Source organism: Tamandua tetradactyla, chromosome 7, assembly GCF_023851605.1.
Source record: "Tamandua tetradactyla isolate mTamTet1 chromosome 7, mTamTet1.pri, whole genome shotgun sequence".
Taxonomy (NCBI): domain Eukaryota; kingdom Metazoa; phylum Chordata; class Mammalia; order Pilosa; family Myrmecophagidae; genus Tamandua; species Tamandua tetradactyla.
The window spans coordinates 129,339,032-129,365,419 of NC_135333.1; the positions used below are offsets into that span (position 1 = coordinate 129,339,032).

General features: G+C 35.9%; 1 protein-coding gene across 1 annotated transcript in view; it reads right to left on the reverse strand.

Annotated features, from left to right (window-relative positions):
• The window catches only part of TAFA2 (TAFA chemokine like family member 2), a 121,750-nt gene extending 100,128 nt beyond the window's left edge, over positions 1-21,622 (reverse strand). Inside the window, exon 1 of the mRNA XM_077168275.1 lies at positions 21,517-21,622. Within this exon, the coding sequence (XP_077024390.1) occupies positions 21,517-21,622 (106 nt within the window). The remainder of the gene's footprint in view (positions 1-21,516) is intronic.
• Between the last annotated feature and the right edge of the window lie 4,766 nt (positions 21,623-26,388).

The following is a 26,388-nucleotide window of genomic DNA, read 5'->3' on the forward strand; positions in this document are numbered from 1 at the left end:
GCTTTCACCCCAAACACTGTGGCATTCTGGGGCTGGCTGCTGGCAATGCCTGGTCCTCAGCTTGTCATATGGCAGAGCACATGATGGCATGTCTCCTCATCTCTCCCTTCTCTTCCAGGTTCTGTGGATGTTCAGTTTCTGGATCCACCTCACTGTAACTTTCTCTCTATATAATATGAATTTCATTCACCTTATAAAGGGCTCCAGTCATAGGATTCAGACCCATCCTAACTGAGGTAGGCCACACCTTAACTGAAATAAGGTCATCAAAAGGTCCTACTTACAAGGCTGCATGGTGGTTCAGTGGTAGAATGCTCGCCTTTGAGGCAGGAGACCCACGTTTGATTCCCGGATCATGTACCCCACCCCCCCACCAAAAAAAATAGAGAGTGAGAAAAAAAAGGTCCTACTTAGAATGGGTTCAAACCACAAGAACGGATTAAGTTTAAGAACAGTTTTTTCTGGAGTGCAAACCATTATAGCAAATTTTACTCTAAATTAAGTAAACCGAGACCTCCTTGACATCCTCTTATGTGAAAAGGATCAGTCATAAAAATGCATTAACTAGGCTATCTAAAACAAATTTACAGAATACTTGTTACAGCTGCATAGTGCCCAGCATCACCTGGCATTAAATAAATATTTTCAAGGGATTAATTGTGTGCAGTCAAAAGAAAACAAACACTATATGATTTTAACTATTTTTAAGCACACATAATGCAACCATGTTATAACTTGTGTGCCAGTTTGAAAGGACATATGTATGCTAGAAAAGCCATATTTTAAGCCTAATCCCATTTTGTAAAGGTAGCCATTTCTTCTAATCCCTATTCAGTACTGTATGTTTGAAATTGTAATTAGATAATCTCCCTGAAGATGTGACTCAATCAAAAGTGGTGATCAAGCTTGTCTGTGACTTCTGTCCAATGTTTTAAAATAAGAAATCAAAATTAAGAGCACATTTAAGATTAAGAGAATTTTTTTCTTACAATCACTCTAAAATTAAGAGAAAATATTTGGTAGGCATATATCTTATCACATATCCTGTATATGTAAAGAGATTATACTACTCAATAACAAAAAACAAACCACCCAATTATAAGATAGGCAAAATATATGAATAGACATTTTTCCAAAGATCAAATCCAAATGGCTAAAAAGCACATGAAGAGATGCTCATTTTCATTAGCTATAAGGGAACTGCAGATCCAAACTACAGTGAGATCATCTTACACCTATAAGAATGGCTGCTGTTAAACAAACAGGAAGCTACAAATATTGGAGAGGATGTGGAGAAATTGGAACTCTTATTCACTGCTGGTGGGAATGCATAATGGTACAGCTGCTGTGGAAAATAGTTTGGTGGTTCTTCAGATAAATATCAAGTTGCCCTACAGCCTAGCAATACCAATAGTAGGTATATACCCAGAAGAGCTAAAAGTAGTGATACGAACAGAAATTTGTTCACTGATGCTCATGGCGGCACTATGCATAATTGCCAGAAGATGAAAACAATCCAAATACTCATCAACCAACAAGTGGATAAACAAAATGTGGTATATACGAACAATGAATGCAGCAGTAAGACCAAACAAGGTCCTGAAGCATATGACAACATGGATGAACCAGGAGGATTAAATGAGTGAATGTGCCTAACGAAGGAGACATGAAAAATCACGTAGTGCTCTGCCACCATGTTACCAGTTTTGAATTTTATCTTAAGCATCTTAAGTAGAGAAGCAAAATTATCAAATATTTACTTAACTTTTTATTTTGAAATAATTTCAAACTTACAGGAGAGCTGCAAAAACAATCACACCCCATACAGAGAATTCCAAAATACTGCCACAGACCCTCTAGATACCCAGACCCATCAATTTTAACATTTTTCCACCTTTGCAGTATCATTCTATCCATTGATCATCTATTCGCCTATATTTTATATCTTTCATTTATTTTCTAAACATTTGAGAGCAGGTTGCACATATCATACTCCTTAAACACATAATATTTTATATATTTCACACAAACAAGGATATTCTCTTATGTAATCACCTTAAGCACAATTACCAAATTTAAGAAATTTAACATTGATATAAGGTTTATATACTATATTCCAATTTTTTCTTGTGTTCTAAAAATGCCATTTCTAGCCTTTCCTTCTCTATTCTTAGATCCTATTAAGAATCATATGCTATATTCAATTATCATTATCTCTTTAGTTTTCCTTCTTCCATTTCTTTTTAATATATACAACATAAATTTCCCCATCCCAATCCCTTCCAAGCATACCATTCACTGGGATTAATCACCTTTTGATAATGCAGTACCCTTACCACCATCCATTACCAGAATTTTCCCTTCACCACAAACAGAAATCTTACATTCATTTTGCATTAACTTTTCATTGCCCCTTTCCCCCAATCCTGATAACTTGTACTCTACTTTCTGTCTCTATGAGTTCAAACCTTTACTTTTTTTAAAGATCACTTTACCCTGCTGTGCAGAGAGTGGACCAGAGTCAGGAAATTTTAGATGAGAAGAAATATTTGTAATAATTCAGAGATAACAGTGCTTATAAAGATGGAGGAGAAGTCAGATTTGAAAGATAATTGGTAGTAAAACTAATAGTATTTTTTAAATGGACTGGATATGGGTAGAGATAGCAAGAGAAATGTCAGTTATGATTCTGAAGACTCTGGCTTAAGCAACTGAGAACAGCATGGATGAGCTGTGGAAAGGGCACATGCTATTCAGAATGTTTTCAGAGCCTTCAGAACTAAACAGTAGCCTTGCTATGGGAGACCAAGCAGAAAATCAGGATAATAATAGCATGCTTTGTTGATTTCATTGGCAGCAGCATCTGGACAAAGGTAGGAGCATTTGGTGAACTGAAAAGGAGGTTCTGCAAAGCCCAAAATTAGATGCCTAAATCTGATGATTATCAAAGCAACTTACCCAAATACTAAGAAGAACCCAGGCAGAAAATAGTTTCCTATTGGAACTAGCCACAGCTTCAGTATCCTACCTACATTCTGAGAAGGGTATTTCAACAGTACACACATGAAGATGGGAAAGTCAAGACACAACCACCCAAATTGGAGACAAATAGTGGGAATGAATAAGAAAGTAGAAAGAAAAAAACAAGGTCTGTGGAATATTTTTTGGATGAAAGTAAGATATTATAGTACTCTAGAATCAATAGAATAGCATCATTTTTAAAAATTCTGCAAGAAACAAAAGTAAAACTTCTAAGGCTTCTGCTGTTTACTTCAATATAATTCAAGAAAACTGGAGTTGATCAAACAAAAAATGAGCTGCCAACAACAGAATGAAGAGACAAAACAAATGGAGATGGAAAAGTGAGATATGGAAATAAAAGAAAGCCTGACAAGATAAGGAACTGTAAGAAATCTCCCAAATAAATGGTACAGCAAAAAGGTGAAGGGATAGAAGGTACAATATATTTATAAGAATATTAGAAGATAAGTCCAAGAGGTCTAATATTCAAATAATAGGAGATCCTGAAATAGAGATCTTCTCAATTAAATTCCAGAAATGGTCCAACAACTAAAGGATATGAATTCCCAGCATTTTAACAGTCCATGACAATAGACCCCTAATAATATACACATCACTGTAAAATTTCAAGAACACTGAATCAAACAGAAAAGACAGGGAAGAAAAATAATAAATAATAATCAAGGGCTAAGTATTGTGACTAAGAATAGGCTCAGACTTCATAATGACAACACTACAAGCAAGAAGATAATGGAGAAACATCTTCAAACTTTTGTAGGAAATGATTTCCAACATAAAATGCAATACCCAGCTCAACTAGCATTTAAATATGAGGTTGCAGTAAAGATACAGTCAGACAAGCAAGGTCTTAAGAAACAAACCTCCTATTCATCCTTACTAAAGAATCAGCTTACAGGATATGCTTCACCAAAATGAAAGAGTAAACTAAAAAAAAAAAAGGAAGCTATGTGAGACTCTGAAAATATAATATCATATATCGAAGAGAGGAAAAAGAAATTGACAGAATGATGGTAAAGAGAGATCCAAGGATGAGGTGTGTACACCAGACAAAGTTGCAACCAGTGCAGACTGGAGCAGGGTGATTCAACAGGCAGACACATTGATGGCTACTATTACCAAAACGTCTGCCATTTTTACACTGTCTTTTTAACCTGTGTCTTATTTTTTTAGGGCTGCTGTAACATAGTTGTACAAACTAGCTGACTTAAACAATAGAAATGTATTGTCTCATGGATATGAGGTGGGCTAGAAATCTAAAATGAAGTTGTCAACAGGACCATATATGCTTCCTTTTAGTGGGGAGAATCCATTCCATACCTCTCCTCTGGCTTGTGGTAGATGGCTGGCAATCCATGACATTCCCTGGCTTCTGGCAGCCCAACTTTATATCTGCATCTATCACATACCCAAGTCTCTCTCTCTTTGTGTCCTTCTCTCTTCCTTATAAGGCACCAGCCATAATGGATTAGGACCTACCTTAATCCAGTTTAGCCTCACCTGAACTAATAGCCTCTTTAAAGATTCAAAGATCTTATTTACAAATAATTTCACATTTACAGGAGTTAAGGTTTAGGAATTTTATGGGGATGCAATTCAACCCAAGAAAACTGAAGCCAAAATTTGAGCAAGGGAGAAAAAAAAGGACAGGGGAAATAGAGTAGCACTTTATAAATTATACTTTGGAATATGCTCTTTAACATGTACTTTATTTAAAAATATCAAGATATCATCATTTAGCTATTTTTTACTTCATTTTGACTACAAAGAAATGAGATGAAATAAAAACTTACATTTTCTATTTTGGGATCATATTCTCTGTAGGATGTTTGAGAACTACTCAAAAAAAAAATCACTTTAGAAGGAATTAAAAATTAGAATCATACTACAGAAACTTGTAAGCAAGGATGGGAGGATCAGCCTAACATACAAGAAAAGCATGAAAAATAGTCTCTAAAAATGAACATAAAAATGAGGACAAATGGTTGCTAGATAGAGACAACAAAAAATAATGACACAACACAGAAATACTAAATGTCCTTGGGAGGGGGCGGGGGAAGGTGGCAGAGAAATTAGTGCATTAGATAAAGAAAAAAGAAAAGAAAGGTTTCTTTAGAAACTGAAACCTAAGCTTGCAAAGATAGACTCAGTAATTTAAAAAGACAAAATCTAAAGATAGAGTGGTGATTTTAAAATTCAAGGGTGAAAAAAGTTGCCTTAAAACTATAAAGGAGCCAGGTCAAGATGGCGGCTTAACAACATGCACGTTTTAGTTTGTCCTCCAGAACAAATACTAAATAACCAGAAACAGTACAGAACAGCTCCTGGGGCCACGTCAGTGACCAGACACACAGCATACCCCAATCTGAACCAGCTGGACGAGCTGTGAGCACCCCCCCAAACCGTGAGTTCCCAAAGCTGCGGCAGCCAGTGCCCCTCCCCCACAGGCCACTTCCCAGAGGGAAGTGGAAAGGAAAGGACCTTACCAGCAGCAGGGTCTGGGCACAGTCAAACGCCAATTGTGGAACTAATTAACAAATTCTGACTACTAAAAGTAGGCCCCCAGCTTAGGTGAACCTGATCAAAGTGGAGGTTGCTCATTTTTGCCCTGGTGCCAAGGGGGCAGGACTGACAGAAAAAGGGGGAAAAAAAAAAGAAGGAAACAGAGGTTTTTGTGGCTGTGTATCTACAAAGGCTTGACTGCCTCTGGATATAGCGGCAGGACTTTTCAGGCTGCAACTGCCCCAGGCATAGGCAGAAGTGAGCTCTTCTGGGGGCTTGTCTGGAGCCTGTGCCTTCCCCAGGGGAGGGGTGAAGCCCAACTCAGGTGGAATCCCTTCATCAAGGAATTCAGACAGCAGGGCTTGGTAATTTGAAGCCATTAAAACCAGCCTACAACCTCTCCTCTGTCTCCACCATGCCCCCAGCAGGGAGAGTCTGCCAAAGTTAAAGGTACTGCATCATCTTATGCTGGTGGGACCTGCAGTCAGACAAGTGCCACACACAGGGCAGGAAAAGAAATACAGAGTCCAGAGACTTCACAGGAAAGTCTTTCAACCTGTTGGGTCTCACCCTCAGGAAAAACTGACGCAGGTGACTCTTTCCTCCTGATAGGAGGCCAGTTTGGTCTGGGAAAATCTGGCTGGGGTACATAATATCTAAGTAGACCCTCCTAAGTGTGGGGCAGGGGGAAGGCACCACATAAGCAGGGCAAGAAACAAGAAAAAAAGAACTGAAAAATTCTCCTCTGTTAAACAAAACTTAAGCTAAAGGTCCAGATAAAGCTGAATGGAATGTCAAAGAACAGATAGACAACAAATTCATCCAGCAAGAAAACCCTAGGTAAAAGAAGTGAAAGCAATCTCCAGAATAAACTAATTAAGGTAATTAAGTGCCTAGACGCCAGCAAAAAATAACAAATCACACTAGGAAAATTGAAGATATGGCCCAGTCAAAGGAACAAACCAACAATTCAAATGACATACAGGAGCTGAAACAATTAATTCAGAATGTACGAACAGACATGGAAAACCTCATCAAAAACCAAATCAATGAATTGAGGGAGGATATAAAGAAGGCAAGAAAAGAACAAAAAGAAGAAACTGAAAGTCTGAAAAAACAAATCACAGAACTTATGGGAATGAAAGACACAGTAGAAGAGACGAAAAAAACAATGGAAACCTACAATGGTAGATTTCGAGAGACAGAACATAGGATTTCAAAACTGGAGGACAGAACATCTGAAATCCGACAAGAAACGGAAACTATAGGAAAAAAATGGAAATATATGAGCAGGGACTCAGGGAATTGAAAGACAATATGAAGCGCACGAATATACGTGTTGTGGGTGTCCCAGAAGGAGAAGTGAAGGGAAAAGGAGGAGAAAAACTAATGGAGGAAATTATCACTGAAAATTTCCCAACTCTTATGAAAGACCTAAAATTACAGATCCAAGAAGTGCAGCATACCCCAAAGAGAATAGATCCAAATAGACGTACTCCAAGAAATTTACTAATCAGAATGTCAGAGGTCAAAGAGAAAGAGAGGATCTTGAAAGCAGCAAGAGAAAAGCAATCCATCACATACAAGGGAAGCCCAATAAGACTATGCGCAGATCTCTCAGCAGAAACCATGGAAGCGAGAAGACAGTGGGATAATATATTTAAATTATTAAAAGAGAAAAACTGCCAACCAAGAATTCTATATCCAGCAAAACTGTCCTTCAAAATTGAGGGAGAAATTAAAACATGTTCAGACAAAAAAATCACTGAGAGAATTTGTGACCAAGAGACCGGCTCTGCAAGAAATACTAAAGGGAACACTAGACACAGATACGAAGACAGAAGAGAGAGGTGTGGAGAAGAGTGTAGGAAGGAAGACTATGAGTAAAGGTAAAAAGAAGGAAAATTAGATATGACATATAAAATCCAGAAGGCAAAATAGTAGAAGAAAGTACTACCCATGCAGTAATAACACTGAATGTTAATGGATTAAACTCTCCAATCAAAAGGCATAGTCTGGCAGAATGGATTAAAAAACAGGACCCATCTATATGCTGTCTCTACTCAAAGGACACGAGGCCAAGGACACAAATGGACATTTACCCACCAATGTTTATAGCAGCATTATTAACAATTACCAAGAGATGGAAACAGCCAAAATGTCCATCAACAGACAGTTGACTAAACAAGCTGTGACATCTACATAAGATGGAATATTATGCAGCTGTAAGACAGAATAAAGTTATGAAGTATGTAACAACATGAATGGACCTTAAGGACATTATGCTGAGTGTGATTAGCCAGAAACAAAAGGACAAATACTGTATGGTCTCATTGATATGAATTGACATTAGTGAACAAACTTGGAATATTTCCTTGGCAACAGAGACCATCAGGAGATAGAAATAGGGTGAGATATTGGGTAATTGGAGCTGAAGGGATACAGACTGTGCAACAGGACTGAATATAAAAACTCAGAAATGGACAGCACAATGCTACCTAACTGTAATGTAATTATGTTAAAACACTGAATGAAGCTGCATGTGAGAATGATAGAGGGAGGAGGGCTGAGGACATAAATGAAATCAGAAAGAAAGATAGATGGTAAAGATCAAGATGGTATAATCTGGGTGGGCCACGGTGGCTCAGCAGGAAAGGATGCTTGCCTGCCATGCCAGAGGACCCGGGTTCGCTTCCCGGTGCCTGCCCATGTCAAAAAAAAAAAAAAGAAAAAAAGAGGGTATAATCTAGGAATGCCTAGAGTGTAAAATAATAGTGAAATGTACAATGTACAAATTTTAAAAATGTTTGTACATCACGAAGAACAAAGGGTTGTCATTATTGTAGGGTGCTGAAAATAGATGATAATTAATACTTTAAAATGTCACCTTATGTGTGAGACTAAAGCAAAAAATGTTTATTTGTTACAAAATTTATATTTTGACTAGAGCATTTCCTAATATAACTCATGTAGATAGTTTGATTGAATGTCATAAGTACTTGGAATCTCAGGTAGGACATGAGATTTTGTTGGTTTGTCCAAAGTGATGCCCCAATGAATCCCAGAATGATTTGATCAGTGACTGGAAAAGTATTTGCAAGCCCCCTTCGGGGAATGGTGAGAGTGGGGAGAAATTCAACTTCCCCAAGTTGAATTCTTGATATTCTCACAAGCAGTGGGGACAACCAAAGCTATAGGCTGAGTCCCCAGTCTTGGGGGTTGTTCATATGAAATTTAACCCCACAAAGGATAGGTCAAGTCTATCCTTAAAATTTAGGCCTAAGAGTCACCCCCAAGAGAGCCTCTTTTGTTGCTCAGATGTGGCCTCTCTCTCCAGCCAACATGACAAGCAGTCTCACCACCCTCCCCCTCTCTGCGTGGGACATGACTCCTAGGGGAGTGGACCTTCCTGGCAACGTGGGACAGAGATCCTGGAATGAGCTGAGACTCAGCATCAAGGGACTAAGAAAAACCCTAGAATGAGCTGAGAATTAACATCAAGGGATTGAGAGAACCTTCTCGACCAAAGGGGGAAGAATAAAATGAGACTAAGTGTCAATGGCTGAGAGATTCCAAACAGAGTTGAGAGGTTATCCTGGAGGTTATTCTCATGCATTAAGTAGATATCACCTTGTGGTTCAAGATGTAGCGGAGAGGCTGGAGGGAACTGCCTGAAAATGTAGAGCTGTGTTCCAGTAGCCATGTTTCTTGATGATGATTGAACAATGATATAGCTTTCACAATGAGACTCTGTGAATGTGAAAACCTTGTGTCTGATGCCCCTTTTAGCTACTATATCAACAGAAGAGTAGAACATATGGAATAAAAATAAATAATAGGGGGAACAAATGTTAAAATAAATTTAGTTTGAAATGCTAGTGGTAAATGAAAGCGAGGGGTAAGGGTTATGGTATGTATAATCTTTTTTTTTTCTCTGTTATCGTTTTATTTCTTTTTCTGTTGTCTTTTTATTTCTTTTTCTAAATTGATGCAAATTTTCTAAGAAATAATGAATATGCAACTATGTGATATATTAAGAATTACTGATTATATATGTAGAATGGAATGATATCTTAATGTTTTATTTGTTAATTTTTTTAATTAATAAAAAAAGTTAAAAAAAAAAAACTATAAAGGAAAAAAAACTATAAAGAGACAAGCCTGGATTAAAATCCAGAATGTCTAGACTCTAAAGCTCTTATAATATAAATTAATAGATTGACTACATATAATAAAAACTATTGGAAAAATAAGACAGACAAAATGTTAATCATTTATAAAGAATTCTAATAAAACCACAACAAAAACAAGTCACCCCAATAAAAATGATGGATCAAAGATGTAAAAACATAATTGATAAGAATTAGTGGTCAGAAACCAATTGAAAGATGAAGTTATCACCTTTAGTAATTAAAGAATTACAAATGAAAAAGGATGAAGTTGGCAAAGAATAAATACAATGATAAATCTTAGTGTTAGCAGGAACCTCATCCCCTTCTTATGTAAATGTAAACTGGAATGTTTGCAATTTAACAACATATATCAAAATGTATACATTTTAACATATATACATAAAAATAAATGAAAATTCTATAAATATATTAAGTGCTTTTTACTTTTTAGTGTCTCTTTTGCATTTTCTAAATATTCCAAATGAACTTGAATATTTTAACTAAAAAGTAATTGTCAAAAAGTCATGATATTTTAAAATTTCACATTTGACCTAGTAAGTTCATCCCTATGAATCTAACCAAATTAAAGAGGTATGGGGGAAAAATGCACACATGAATTTCATTGCAGTCTTCTTTTAACTAAGGGAAAATAAACAACCAAGTTATCCACTAATATGGTACTGTTAAAGCAGCTTTTTTCACAGGAAAGTCAACAATAAGGAAAAAAGTTATCAACATAATGACAAGTGAGAAGGAAAGATACAAATTTATGAACACGTGTATTCTTAATATTATTATATGGGTTATATTTGAGAGTTGATAGGGGTATACGTCTAATCAGATTACAGGTGTTTTAAAGTTTCTTCTTCATATTTTTGTTTATTTTTCAAATTTCCTCCAGTAATAGTATATGATACTTTAGGTTCTAAAAATATATAAACATCATTTTAACACAACATAAAATTTGAAAAGTATGCAAGTGTAAAATGTATAATGAATGTGTGTGAACTTTAAATCGGGGTTATTTATGGTTTCCAGACAGATCAGTAACAGTAACATTGAATTAGCAAAGTAATTGTTGACTAATTTAAAAAAATAGAAAATAAAATAGTTTAAAAATTAACTATCAACTCATTAATTCTCTAACATATAAATTGAAATTTTAACAAATGTAGCTAATTTTTCAGATGTTGAGATGAAAAGTTTTGTGTATCTCTGGGAGTGAATAAAGAATAATTAGACAATATGAATCAGACAAGATAAACAATCTTTTGGCAGATATCTGTCATATGCTTCTCAAACTCTCACCCTTCTACACTCCTCTCTGTACTGAAGAAGACTGGAAACTTAGATACTAGATTTCCAAGACTCCCTTGCCGGCTAGCTTTGACTAGATTCTGTCCATGACAGAACCCACTACTAGAAGCATAGATGACTGATAGCCTCCAGCTGACCCAACTCCGTGGATCCATCATAGGCTCCTTCCAAGATCACACTTCCCCTGGCTGCTACCAGTCAATAACTATACATAGTACAAATACTACTGCTTGGCTTTTTTACCTATTGCAGGACCCCCTCTAAATGGGCAACCTTTGCTCAAGGGCTCCCATTTAGCCTGGCCAAGACTTTCTCAAAGCTGTGCCCAAGTTTGAGGCTCTTCCTACTCAGTCGCCTCCCTTCTTCTTTCACAACTGTCAGACCTGCATTATGGTCTAAATGCTCACCCCACCTACTACTGCTTTTTCCCTCTTTATACTTCAAAGATGATTCCCCAAAGCTTTATAAGGTTACCGATTTCTGGGTAGTATGACCATCTCCTATTTCTTCCTCCAGCATTTTCAACACTTTTATAAATAATTCCCTATTTTAAACCACCTTAGTGTGACTTCCATTTTCCTGGCTGTATAATGAATAAAAGTCTAACCATTTTCATTCATTTTGACCAAAAAAAAAACCCTAATTTTAGTTAACTATTGAAAGCAATTAATATTAAATGTGAATAAAAAATCATTGCACAAAGGTGTTTTTATTAGGATTAACAAAAGAGTTTCAAGGAAATCTAATGAAAAATATTTTCTTAGGAATTGAGTACACTTACATATTAATTTTCCATGTCCCAATTAAAATACATGTTTATGAATAGTTTTAAATACTCATAATTATTAATAAGTATGCTGCTAAGTGAAATGAAGAAAGCAAGTAGAATTGAATATATGCCTATCATATGACCCATGAATTTTCACTACTAGGAATATAGCCTGGAGAAATTTTGCATGTGTTCAACTAAATACATGTACAATGATATGCACTGCAGCATTGTCAATAACAACCAACTGGAAAGACCAAAATGTTCATCAATAGTAGAAAAGATAAATAAATTGTACTGTATTCCTACTGTGGAATCCTATACCACAATGTAAATTAACAATAGCTACACAAAACATGGATGAATCTCAAGAGAAATTGTCGAGGGTAAGAAAAGCAGAGATATACAAAATGCCCATAGTTGCTGCAACTTCTCTAATTTATAAAAGTGCCCATAGTTAAATTTCAGTTTTACAAAATTAAAAGTCAGACAAAGCAAATTTTTATTGTTTAGGTGAAACAGAAGAGTTGGAACCAGAGAAAGGCACAAGGTGGGTTGAGAGCCTGGTTGAATGTTGCACAGTCGCTTACTTTATAATTATTCTTTCGAGTGTATATATATGTTTCATGCACTCTTCTCTAAGTCTTACAGCTCTTAAAATTGGAGAAGAAAAAAATTAGGATATGAAAGTGTGAACTCCAGGAAAACAACTTTATCTGCAGGGTTTAAAGCAGAATCACCAGCCAGGGCTAACGTACTATCTCAAACCTAGTACGTATCAATAAGTGTATAAATGAATCAAATAAACATGTATTACTTTGATAGTTCAATACAATAAATAATAAAACGTGTTGTTGAAAGTTTAAAATTGTCAGTTTATGCATTGGCCATTTTCCTTTCTTTTAGGACAGTAATCCAAAACAGTTGTTTCATAAACAAGATTCATAAAACACTATAAATTAAAAATCAGTGCTGTCAAAATCAGTTATTTTGACACTGTCCATTTTTATTTTAAAACTTGTTTTTCTTTGAATAAATTTCATCAGACCCTCTAATTCTGATTAATAACTACCTTGTATTAACATGACGATAGCTTTTATTCTCAACCTTAGCTAATTAAATAAGCATTTGTTTTCTTTTCTTGGGTATAACACTTACCTGTATGTTTCTCTTTCCCACAAAATACAGATCCTTTTCCAACCCACATATCCAGTGATGACTCATTCTTTTTAGATTTTGTTTGGATGTGGTGGGTAGGGAAAGAACAGGCAAGAAAGCATGTTAGCCTTCTAAGATAAATTATTGTATTTTTCTGTTGGGAACTTGGAGTCCTAAACTGAAATGTTTCCTCTCTGATCCCCAGTACCTGAAGCTGTACCGAATGTAATTACTTCCAAAGGGGAAAGTACTGCTTATACTTTCTGACTAGCTGTCACAATGCTCTGAGTTAATCTCTGCGCAAATGCTCACTCAAATTCAATTGTGAGAATTCAGGGCGGAATCTTTCTGCGGCAGCTTGAGCACTAAACTTGTTTGTCTGTGAGTGAGGAACTGTTAGTTCCCCAAGGCAGAGAAGAATTTTCTAAGCAGATGACAACTTCTGATTATTAGCTATCTAGCTTTTCCATCTAAATGCTCTAGATTTCTACACTGTATCTACATTATGTTCAGAAAACAGCATAACACATTCTTCATTTGGTTGCTCTTGAGTGCCACTGCATTGGTGCTTTGGAGAGCTAATTATTCAGTTCTACTGTTCATTCATTACCTGTTCCACAATGACCTCATCTCCCCCACTCTCCTCCATGCACCCTCAGTTCTAGGCACACTGTCCTTGCTATTTCTCATTGATTCCAGCCACACTCCTAAGTGAGAGCATTAATACATGTTGCTCACTCTACCTAGAACATTCTTTCCCCAAATATTCCCTAGCTGACTCCATTGTAAACTTTAGGTGCTACTCTAACATCTCATTTAAAATTACAGTCCCTCCTGAACATTTCTTATCCCTTTTCCTTCCTTTATTTTTTTTTCATAGCATTTATACCATCAAATGTTATATTTATTTTTTTTTATTGTCTATCTTCTCCCACTTCTAGAATGAAAATTCCATTAAGGCAAATGTTTTTGTCTCTCTTATGCATTGTTATATCCTCAGTCCTTATTGTGAGTATGAGGTAATTAGTACATAAACAGACAAAATCTCAGTTATAATCATCCAACCTAAAATAACCTTGCCAAAAAGACCAATGGACTGTATGGGTCTAGAAAAAGAGGGAAGAAACAGTAAGAATTCCACTAAATATAAAGCAGAAGCTGCTGCTGGTCAGTTTGGGCTTTTCATACCCATAGACTAACTTGCAAGAGAAGGAAGGCATTAAATACCCATGGGGTAAATGGCCCCGGTGGTCATAAGGAAGGCTGCTACTATGTGCTGGGGGAGGGCAGAATATGTCAGGCACTCATACGATCCACTGAGTCATCTCTTAGCATTCCCACGCCTGGTTATAAGTCTGTTTTAAGTACAACAGCCACAGCATTAAGGTCACAGTAATACAGGACTCAGAACCTGCAAGGATGAATTCTGGGTAAAATAACAAACCTCTGAGACTAGCAGAAGTGCTAATTGAAGAGGGGATTCCCCAGTGGAAGAGGGAGTGGGGAAATAATGACAGTCAGCAATAGCCTTGGCTGTATTAGTGAGGCTGTAACTCACTTCACTATTTCTCCTCATGTAAGTTTTCTCAAAAATTGTGACTAATCAGAATTTGGAGAAGTTTTCTCTGGATGGAGTGAACTTAAGTGAGAAACTAGTGAATCTGAGCCATACAAGGAACAGACTACAGTGGAATATAACTGTGGGTGCCGTGCCAAGATCCTTTTGTCATCTGGTGCACTTTTCCTCTACTAGCCATGAATGTTGGCTGATTAGAATTCAGTTATAATATTTACTCTCTCATGAAGAGGAGTTGTCTCCCTTGGAAGAGTATCACACATATTGGAGAGTAGACTATGGCTGTAATAGTCAGGGTTCTCTAGAGAAACAGAACCTACAGGAGAGATCTGTAAATATGAGGTTTATAAAGATGTCTCATGCATCCATGAGAATGGAAGAGTCCAAAATCCACCAGGCAAGCTGTGAAACTGGCAGCTCCGAGGAAGGGTCTGTTTGAACTTCACAGGACAGGCTCGCTGGCTTAAAAGTCTCCCTTAAAAGTCTTCAACAGGTTGGATTATCTCATTGATGGGAGACACACCTTAGTTGATTGCAGATATAATCAGCCACTGAGGCAATCAACTGACTGATGATTTAATACACCAGTCTTCAGTTTATCAACCAAGCACAAAATATCCTTGCAGCAATGGTCAGGACAGTGCTTGCCTGACCAGACAATTAGGCATCATCACTTGACCAAGTTGACACCAGAACCTAACCATCACAATGGCCAATGACCAATGGATACAAGGTTGGAAAAGGCTGTTCCTCTTGTCCCAAGGATGGAACAACTTTGTACTACAATTTGTGTTTCATACAATTTGTGTCTCTATAGACAAGACTAGGCTGGTCTCCAGATGAGTCTACTTGTGCTTAGCCTTCCCTCCAGCACCTTCTACTGAAAACACTCTTACAATAAATCACATAAACAAGAATTCTTAATTCAGCTCTGCTTCTCCAGGATTCTCCCTAAGACACATAGCATACCCAAATTATCTCTGGAAGAATGCATCCTAAGCACAGGCCTCAAAACTTCTCGCAAAATGATTGTAATGAACATTGGCTAACAAATTTTTTTTAAATCACAAACTCAAAATATTTCCATCATTTCTGTGCACAACATTGTGAACATAATTAACAGCACTGAAATGCATATCTGAATGTGATCAAAAGGGGCAATGTTAGGTTGTGTATGTAGTACCAGAATATTAATTTAAAAAATCCATGTAACTACACAGACAGTGAAGATTGAGTTATAGACTACAGTTAAAGTATAATTTTAAAAATGTGCTACCATCAATTGTAACAGATGTTCCAAACCAATGCAAGGTGTTAATAATAGGGTGGTATATGGGGATCCTCTATTTAATGCATGATTGTTCTTTAAATTTCTCTAATAAAATATTTTTTAAAGTACATGAGAAAAATCACAAACCCTAGAAGAAATAAGGCACCATGAGTGAAAGTTACTGTAACTGAGAGTTAACAAATGGTTACTGAATCCTTATACAGATGCTTTCTTACTTTCTAATATATTGTAGAATAGCCAAATGTAAGTACCTGAAACTCACTAAACTGCAACTCAGATGCACTGATCTTTAATAACTATGCTTTATTGTGTAACCGCATAATCTTTACATTATAACCTAAAAATCTCATCATAATACTTGTGACTGACCCTGCTTGTACCTCCTTATCTTATTTTACAACTTTGAAGTCTTGTAATCATATAGACAGACCCTTAATATTTATTAATGATGGAATTTGATTCAGCTCCTAATTAATCCACCCCAATTCCTAGGCTAATTTATTAGAAAAAGTTAGCTCTAACCAGAATTGGCCCACCTCCACATACACAGCAGCTTAAATCTTAACCTATAGGGAACCTATACCTCATCATAATACTGAAAAGCATACCCATCATCATGTTAAGTCTGCCACTTTATTACCTATGTTCTGTGACTAAGCATATAATCCATCTGTGCATGCTCAGTAATTGGACTATCTCCAACTTTGTCCCTTTGAGCCATTATACTCATTATCTTAAACATGTCTGTCTTTGTATACTATTAAACTCTCAGAGTTAGGCAGTTTGGGGAGATAGATTTAAAGCTCATAGGTCTTCTGTTCTGACTGCTTTATGCTTTGCAATAAAGCCCTTTCTCCCTTTGAAACCCCAACGTCACAGGATTGGTCATTGTGCGCCTTGGGCAGAGAATCCATGCTTTGTTCAGGAAGAAAAAAACAAAGCTGCATTAAGTAGAATTATTAAAGAGTATATATAATATAAACATAAAAAGTGGAAATTGAAAACATGAGACCAAAAGGATATTAAAAAACAAGCAGATTTGAAAGAAAAAAGAATTTTTACTAGTATGTAATAAGTGCAATTAAAAACTCAATCTATGAATTAAAGAGCAGATTAGACCCATGGGAAGACAAAATTAGCAAGACAGAAAGAAAATCTGGATAAATTTCCCAGAAAATGGTACAGAGACACCTGAAGGTGGGATATATAAAATATAAAAAGGTTGATGGTAATGCATGAGGTTGATGGTAACACAACATTATGAATGTAATTAACAGCACTGAAATATATATCTGAATGTAGTTAAAAGGGGAAATGTTAGGTTGTATATATGGTAACAGAAAATTTTTTTTAAAAATCCATGGAAATGCATTATACAGTGAATCCTAAGTTAAACCATGAACTACAGTTAATAGTGCAATTATGAAAATATGCTTTCATCCATTGTAAAAATTATTTTACACCAATGCAAGATGTTAATAATAGGGAATCCTTTATTCTATGCATAATTATTCTATATACTTACAGCTTCTCTAATAAAAACAAAAAAAAATACAGAGAGAACGGAAAAAGCTGACATACACCTACTCAGAGTTCTAATTTAATAGGGAGAATGGTAGGAAAGCAATATTTCAGGAGATAAGGCTGAGAAGTTTTCAGAGTTGACAAGAGACACCAATTCTCAGTGATAAAGTCAACTAAATCCCTAAGAGTATAAATGAAAAGAAATTCACTACTAGATATGTATCATGGTCAAACTGCAGATAAAAAAGAAGACAGAAAATGTTTTTATAATTTGCTAAAGATGAAGAGGAGCACTATAAAAGGATAAAACTTTGAACTTATAAGTACCTAGCAATAAAGTCTGAAAATATATAAAACAAAAACTTTCAAAACCCCAAAGAGAATGAAAAATCCACCAACACAGTGAGTGATTTTTAACACATCATCAAAATAATTGTTAAGTTAAGTAGACCAAATCACTAAATTTATTTAGAAGAGTTGGATAACATAATAAATTAGCTTGAAATAATGGTCATATGTATAACCCTGCACCCCAAAATCTGCAAATATACGTTCTTTTCAAATCTGCATAGACCCTTAAAAAACTGACTACATACTGCCATACAACAGGGTTTAACAAATTTCAAAGACTTCTGCTATACAGACTGTATTCAGAATGAAATTAATTTATAAACCATTAATAATTCTAAAAATAACTGAAATTACCAAAATCTAGAAATGTTTAAAAACTTCCAAAAACACTCATGAAGCAAAGATATAATCCAAACTGACATGAGAAAAAACTTAGATTTGAACACTAAATCCGTAAAAGTGGTTTCTAGAGGGAAGATCACACCTATGAATGATTGCATAGAAGATAAAAAGGAATGGTGAAAAATTAATGAACTACAAACAAATTCAGAAGCTCAAGAAAGAATAACAAAATGAATTCAGAAAAAGAGAAGTGATAATGTAGAGGTTATGCTGAGTGAGACTGCCTGGATTTGAAACCTGACTTTAAAAGTTACTAACGGACAAATTGCTTTTCCTCTCCTTGCCAAGTTTCTAATCTACGAAATGGGTTTAATAATATTATCTGTTCCTAGCTTGTTATGAGGATTGAGTTCATATCTATAAAGCTCATAGGACTCTGCTGCTGGATTTTTAAGATTCAACTTTATTACTTTTATCCTGGATGCACACACAAGGTGTTCTGGGTCAGAGGGATTTTTAACTAATTATCTCATAGTAAGTAATAAGTGAGTGATCTTCCTGTTTCACTTGCCCTAGGCCTTACCCCATATGAAAACAAGATCAAATGTTATACATGATAGGTAAGTGATGAAGAACAACTGATTTTCTCCATCTATATGTGAGAGACAGTCATTCCCCTCCCCTCCCTAAAGGAGAGAATGAAAAATTAAAAATAAAACAAAACAAAAACATTTGCTCGTTTGAGATGGGATAGAAAGGATCCTAGGTTCTCATTCTAAACTTTTGGAATGTAAATAGATCTTTTCAAGGACCAGACAAATCCCAGGTATCTCCCATGCCTGGACTTCATACTTGGAGAGAAAGCACAATGTGTTCCTGGCACTTTGGAAGCTTAACCCAGGAACTTAATCTAGGCTGTATTCATTAGGCATGCTCAGGAGGTAAGAAAAGTTGTGTTTTCCTTTTGAATTAAAGCAATTCACCACACGAATAGCACAGATCTAATCTTCAGGGATGTGAAGTGTTTGAGAGGCTAAGACTTTTTAATAGGAGCACTGAGAATCCAGGGAGGTTCATTTCCCCACAAGTGCCTGTTATATAATAACTAAAGCATAAGGGTTTGCTATAGAAACAAAAATAAAATCAAATAATTGAAATGAAATAATAAAGATAAGAGCAGAGTGTAGTGACAGAGAAAAGCAACCAAACAAAAAGATCGAGAAATGCAAAACATGGTTCTTTGATAAACTAATGAAAGCGACAAGTCTCTAGCCAGACTAATCAAGAAGCGATACATACCAAGTAAGCAGTAACTTCAACTGAAAGAGGAGATGTAGCACAGATACAGCAGAGATTAAGAAGATAATAGAAAATGCCTGAACAACTTTATTAGTGCCATCACTTTGGAAACATTTGACATTATTTGGTAAGGTTGAAGATATTTATGCCCTGTGACCCAGCAATTTCACTCCTAGGGACATGTCTTCTAAGAAATCTTCGCATATGTGCACCAAGAGAGAAGTACAAAAATAATCATAGCAGCATTGTTCATAATGGCAAGAAAACAGAAAAACAGAATACTCAATGCTTGCATACAAGAGAATAAATACGTAAATTGCGGTGCCTTCTAAAAATACAGTAAAATATTGAGCAATAGCAAAAAGTGAATAACTACAGATACATGCCATCAACATAATGGATCACAAACATACTGTTGGGAAAAATAGAAAATTACAGAAAAATACTTACAGCAAATAAATTACTATTTATGTAAAATCAAAAGCAATCTAAATTAAACATGTTATTAGAGATATACAAATATTTGGAAAAATTATAAATAAAAGCAAAGAAATGATGATTGCGAAATTTAGAATAGAGATTACCTTGAGTAAGGAGGCAGAGGAATGAAATCAGAGGGACAGACATAGGCAATTTCAAAAGTATTAAAAAGGTTACATTCTCAATTGGTTGGAGAGTATATATGTGTTCATTTTGTTAGCCTACACTTACATATACAACTTAATATACACTACATATACTACAAATAGTTCAAAATAAAAAGGATATTTTGAGTGGAAAATACAAAGAGAGAAAGAGGGAGAAAGAGAAGAAAGGAAGGAAGAAGGAAGAAGGAAGAAGGAAGGAAAGAAAGGGAGGGGGAGGGAAAGAATGAGAGAGGAGGCAGGGAGGAAAACTTCCCAAAATCTTCATCCAAATCATCATTCAATTCAGGGTGGAAATAGAACAGCAAAATAGCACAAAATCCCTCTATGTTCTATAACGTATTGGATGTGGCAATTTAAGTAAGTTTTCCAACAAAAAGTGTAATCTCTTATATTAAAGTAGTATTTTCTTGCCAAGAAGATTTTTTTAGCTTAGTTTTGGTGTTATCATGAACCATAGTGCAGCTTAAAAATTCTTAAAAGTAGCTTTAAAATGGTATGCAATATACACTGTGGGGGTAAAATAGGATTATGAAATATGAAATATGAGAGACCTCTTCATAAAATTCTCTTATTTCAAAAGAGGCTTCCCTTATGCTTTAAAAACAGGAAGCAGAGATTTGTCTAACAGGCCTCACTCTTTCATCTTTCTTCTACCTGTCGTTAATGTTCTATGTAATATTTGGTAAATGCACATATGTAACTAATTTTAGAGTAACAGAATTCAAGGCAGGCTTTATTCCCCCTTCGCCCAACAGTAGAACAGGAAAATAAGTTGCTAGTATCTAGAATCTACAGTGGATTGAGAACTGAATTATAAAACCATATTTCACAGAAAAATCTAAATTGACTTCTCAGGTTATGAATACTTGATTATGGTAGGGACAATTCAGAAATAGCCCCACTTTAATTCACTTGGAAAAGGCAGCTACTCATTATACTGAGTCTTACAGCCAGAAAGAGGACAGAAAGGGCATAATTTTGAGCTGTCAAGCTTAACACCTGGGTATAGAACAAATATTCTCGCTGTCCTCTATGACAGATTTGAGCCTGCTGAATATCGTACAAGGGGTAGTGTGCAAATAGGACTCCGAGGTTTTCTTGCAAAAGAGTAAGTGGATATCTTCACTTTTCTTTCTATTGAAGAAACATGATCCACAGGCTTCATTGAAAGACAGTTTACATATATACATATGATTAATATACATATCATTAAAGATGCTTTCAAACTGAAGATTACAGCTATCTGAAATTCATCTTTGTTATATTTACTCTTTCAACATTGTAACACCACTATCTTAAAAAATGGAAATGGGGGAAGCAGGAGGAGATAGCTTTTCCATAATCTTTGAACATTATTTGCAGAAACGGCAGTAATCCTGGAAGCATTTAAATAATCTTTCCTCCCCTATAAAAGCTATCTTAAGGATAACTTTTTCTGTATTTTTAATGTGAATTGATGGGGGTGGGGGTTTACCCATACAGGGAGTCACCTTCCCTAGAAGTCTGAAAAAGAAAACAGAAGAGCTTACCTTTATGGTGGTTTGCACTGGATACAACTTTCCCCCACAAGGTTACAATAAATATTATTATGAGCAGTTTTCCTTTTGTTGCTTTCTGTAAGTATCTCTTACTCATCCTGCAAATGAAAATAATAATAAAATCTAAGTACATGAAACTGTTGTCTTTCCACTGTAATTGTGCTATGCTTAAGGCCTTATAACACTTTAGCACATTTAACTCCTCAAAAGGACATTTTTTGTATTTAAAATTGCTGTCCATTGTAAATAAACCACGAACAGAGAAAAGTAAAAGTTTTCCACGAAATGATACCTCGATACGATACAAACAGTGAGGTCCTGCCTCAAATCGTCAGCCCAAACAATAAAATATTACCACTTTTCTCTTTATGTAAATATGCTTTAATTTATTAATAAGTTCCAAGCTCCAGTCCTTTGAATGATCTTTAAATATATTTATTCTACTTTAAAAAAATAGAAAGGTTCCTTCTTCAATGCCAGGTCAAATGATCAGATAAACTGTTTAGATAAAATTGCTTAAATGAATTACTGTACCAAATAAAGTCATTTCAAATCTATTGTTCTTAATATGTTTAAAAAAAACCTGGGAAAGCAACTTCCTTAATGCAAAGTCACCTGACCCAGCCGAGATACCAACTCCACTGACAAACATTTCACTGCTGTCGGAATCTACCTTGCTCTGCTTTATCAGAAGTAGGAGAAAAATGGATACCCAAAATATCAAGTTATCGTTTTCTAGTTGAGCCCACAAAACTCAGGAAAGCAAAAAAAAATCATAATAAAATAATAGCTACCTGTATGGAAATTCAATGCTTTATGCTCATTATTTTATTTGTTCTTCAGAATAAATTCAGGCTGTAAGGATGTCTACCCCCATTTTGTAGATGAGGGAAAATCGGACATTTGCCTGCTGTCACATTTAATGATAGTATACAAATTCAAACCCAGAATTGTCTAATTCGAAAATCTGTACATTAACCACTCCATGTGCTAAGGCACAAGCAAAACTAATGTAACATAGACTCCATCTGCATTTATTTATGAAGAAGGTAAAATATATGCCCATCATCCAGCATCTTTTCAGACTGAGATCAGATACTGAACCCTACTTTTGTTCAACCTGCAGATCCTTATCCTGGTTCTTGTGCAACTTTCTGAAGTTACTCCCTGCCCTAACCTGATTCCTCTTCCTTTTGGGTTCTCTCCTACCCTTTTTCTCACACCTCATCCTCCAAAGCATTCCTTCATAAAATATATAATTCAATGATACCCATGACAGCTGTGCAACTCCAAAGAAATGTCTTTCACATGGATATAATAAAAATGAATGGAAAAATAAATTAACATATGTATTTTAATATAAATATATGTTAACATTTCTCGATGTAGGGAAGTTGTGCACTCTAAAACAAGATGTTGAGGAAGCAGTATTGTATGGTTAAGAGCATGTATTCTGGAATCAGACTGCCTGGGTTTGAGTCCAAGTTCTGGCAGCTTCTAATTGTGTGATGTTGGGCAAGTTTCTGTAGCTCTTGTTTCAGTTTCTTCTTCTATAATATGGGATAATGCATATGAACTGCCTGTCTCAAAGACTGGCATGTAGTAAGGGTTAATAATTATGAGATATTAAAGAATATGCAGTCATTTGGATGTTATGTTTGTCCTTCGGTAGATGGGAAGCCAGTCCCATTCATGAGAAGATTGAAGGGAGTTTCAGAGTCACCAGAAGCTGTCGCTATAGATCTTGGTCTTGTAACATGTCAAAATGTGCAAGGGAATGGGAGCGTGACTTTTAAGTTGAACTATTTGGATTTAAAATCTGGTTCCCTGTTTACTGGGCAAATTCTTAATAATTTGAAATAATTTTGTTGTCAGTAAAATGAAAATGATAACATTATCTACCTTATATTGCATGTGTGAAGACTAAATAAGACAGTCTATATAAACAGTTTAATATTATGCATAACAGATAATAAATGTTCAATAAATGGTAATCATTATTATGATAATTTCTGTTAGACCAGAATTTACCTAAGAATCTCCTGTGAGGGACTAGTTTCATGAAATATTAATTGAGTATTAATTAAAAACAAAGGGGGCAAATATATACATATGTAGAATGCTGGGCTCAGCAAATTGAAACAAAAAATTTTAATGGAAAGGACATAAGGTTTCCAGAAACTTTTCTCCACAAAGTAAAATAGGGTACTAGTGTTCAGAGGAGGCATCGTGGAGAAATACTGAGTTATAAAAATAATCTGGTTTAGAATTCTCTCTCAGTAAACCAATTGCCTGTTTCAAACCATCCTATTGCCTTGGTTCCTCTCAGCACTCTTATGGCTAGTTGTGTTTTGTTGTTGCTGTTGTTTTGATGCATGGGTCGGGAATCAAATCTAGGTCTCCCGCACGGCAGGCAACCATTTTACCACTGGACCACCCTTGCACCCCTATGATTAGTTTTCCTGTTAGATCCTCCTCTTTTTTCCCATTTTTCAGCCATCCTGCCTTCCTTTCAGCATCCAATCCCTGCCAACCACATTGTACTGCATATTCTAGAAGAGAATGAAGAGTTTATCAAAATCCATCTGACAAATAAAGCTGCTTATCATAATCTTGATAATAGCTTTCCATAGTGAGTGGCCTCTGCTACAAGGTCAATGACCCATCACGGTTCTCATGCCACTGTGCACCTACCAAATGGAATGACAGAACTGACAGCTGGTCAAATTGAGAACTACACATGTGGAAACTGAAATACCCACAAAGTCACCAGTCTGACAACTAAAGAAAAGGATGAGGCAGGTCAAGGTCTGTGAAGACCCTTGCCTTCTCCCTCTCATGCTACTCCCATGCCCGTGTGGTCAAGCACATGCTCTGTCAGTACACCTCCTGATTATATCTAAATATATTAAAATCATAGTTCGAACCACCAAAATTTCTCACTGGTCATAGCCTTCTAACTGGATTTCCTGTTTCAATATTACCCTCCTCTGAATATGAGGGCAGGGACTGTATCTGTCTTTTTCAAAACTATTTGGCAGTTCTTAGCACTCAGTAAGTGCCCGATAAATACTGTTGAACAAATGGAATGCATTCACTATGCTACAGCCAAATATATGGTCATAAGACACCCCTGTTTAAAACCTTTACATGATTCCCCTCTATCTCAGGAGGAAAAAGGCCAAATGCCTTAGCAGGGTATAAAAAGCCCTTCAAGGTGTGACTTTTCTTTATGACTTTAACCTTATGCCATTCCTCCCCTTTTCCCCTTACTACATTCATAGTCTATTTTTAGCTACTAAATTCCCTTAAGGACTTCCATTTCTGTCCACCTGAAACTATATCATCCATCAAACCCACCTCACTCCACCCCCAACCACTCTTCAAATGGCTATGTTCTATTTATTTTTCATGGTGCAGGTTAGAACTTCTTTTTCAGGATTTGCTCAAGACCACATAGTGTAACCATCTATATATATGCACACCAGTACTTGCCATGCTGTATTATGATTTTTTATTTACATATCTCCTTACTCTCATATAAGCTTGCCAAAGGTAAGGACTTTGCCCCACGTTTTTGTGAACACCCCCCACACATAAGGTCTAGCTTGATAACTGGTAAATGAGTAATTGTTGAGTGTCAGTGGTGCCTTAGAGCCAAATATATTGTTTAGTTGCCTACACTAGGAGGAAGCAACATGTTATCTCTTTAGGATGAAATCAGAAAACAAAAAAAACTGCAAGAAGGTAGTGAGGAAGGAGAGACAGAGAGAAACAGAGGGGAGAGAGAGAATTTGCAAAATAAGATAAGAAAGGGCAAACTGGGAAAGAAGAAAAACAGAAGGGAGAAATTCTATCTTGAACATGTTTTACTCTAACTAATATTTAAATACTTACACATTTGAACAAACTGAAATGTAATGGAGTGACAAGGATTTTTCACAAAGGATCAATATCAAAGAAGAAAACCCAAAGGAGAAAATCTGAATGGTACGTTTCTTCTTGACCTTGTATGAGAGCACAGAAAGAAGGGACATTCCCTGTGCATTATAGGTACGAAATGTCAGATACCATCTTAGAAACTTTCCACCAGGTCAAGGCATGGATCTATTAGAATTTTCTCATTCATCTGTAAAAACACAGCCAAATTTATGTGAATTTTATAATGGCAAAAACTGGAGGAAGAAACAAGAAATCAAAGGATGAATACACTTAGGTGATCAAACCGTGAGATTGGTCCCCAAGCAGCAGGAGTTTGCAAGGAGAAAAAGGGAAACAGGATCATTGAGAAATGGTAACCTTGGCCGTGAAGGATGTTAAGGTGAAAAGTTGTCAAAATGAAGGACTTGATTTCTCCCATTCTTCTCTTGAGTGTTACATGTTTGAATTATACTCACCGAGATTCAGATTTCTGGATAATTTTGAAACATTTCTCCTCCCTACCATTTAATCGTAAGGAAAGAAGAACTGAAAACAATTATGCTATCAGAGAAATCATTTCCCCACAGGATCTGAAAGTAAGTTTAACTTTAACAGGTCTGAAAAAGAGAAGGTGGATGCAGGAAAGGGGGGAAATCTCGATGTATAAAGGAGAAAAAAGCTGGCACCTAGGATCCAACCACCGGCCTCCACTTGAAGTTTCATGGGAATGTAGGGCACATTAGGTAATTTATATAAAAGTCATTTTAGGGCATTTCTCTCTATGCATTTAATAATCTAAAGTAATCAGATTTTTAACTAGTGATACTGGCATGGATTTTAATAGCCAAATATAATGCAGAATGTCCCAATTGATGAGGCAAGTACCCTTCCTCATAGTGGCCAGATTATAAAATATTAATCAGATAACATCGACGCTCCCTC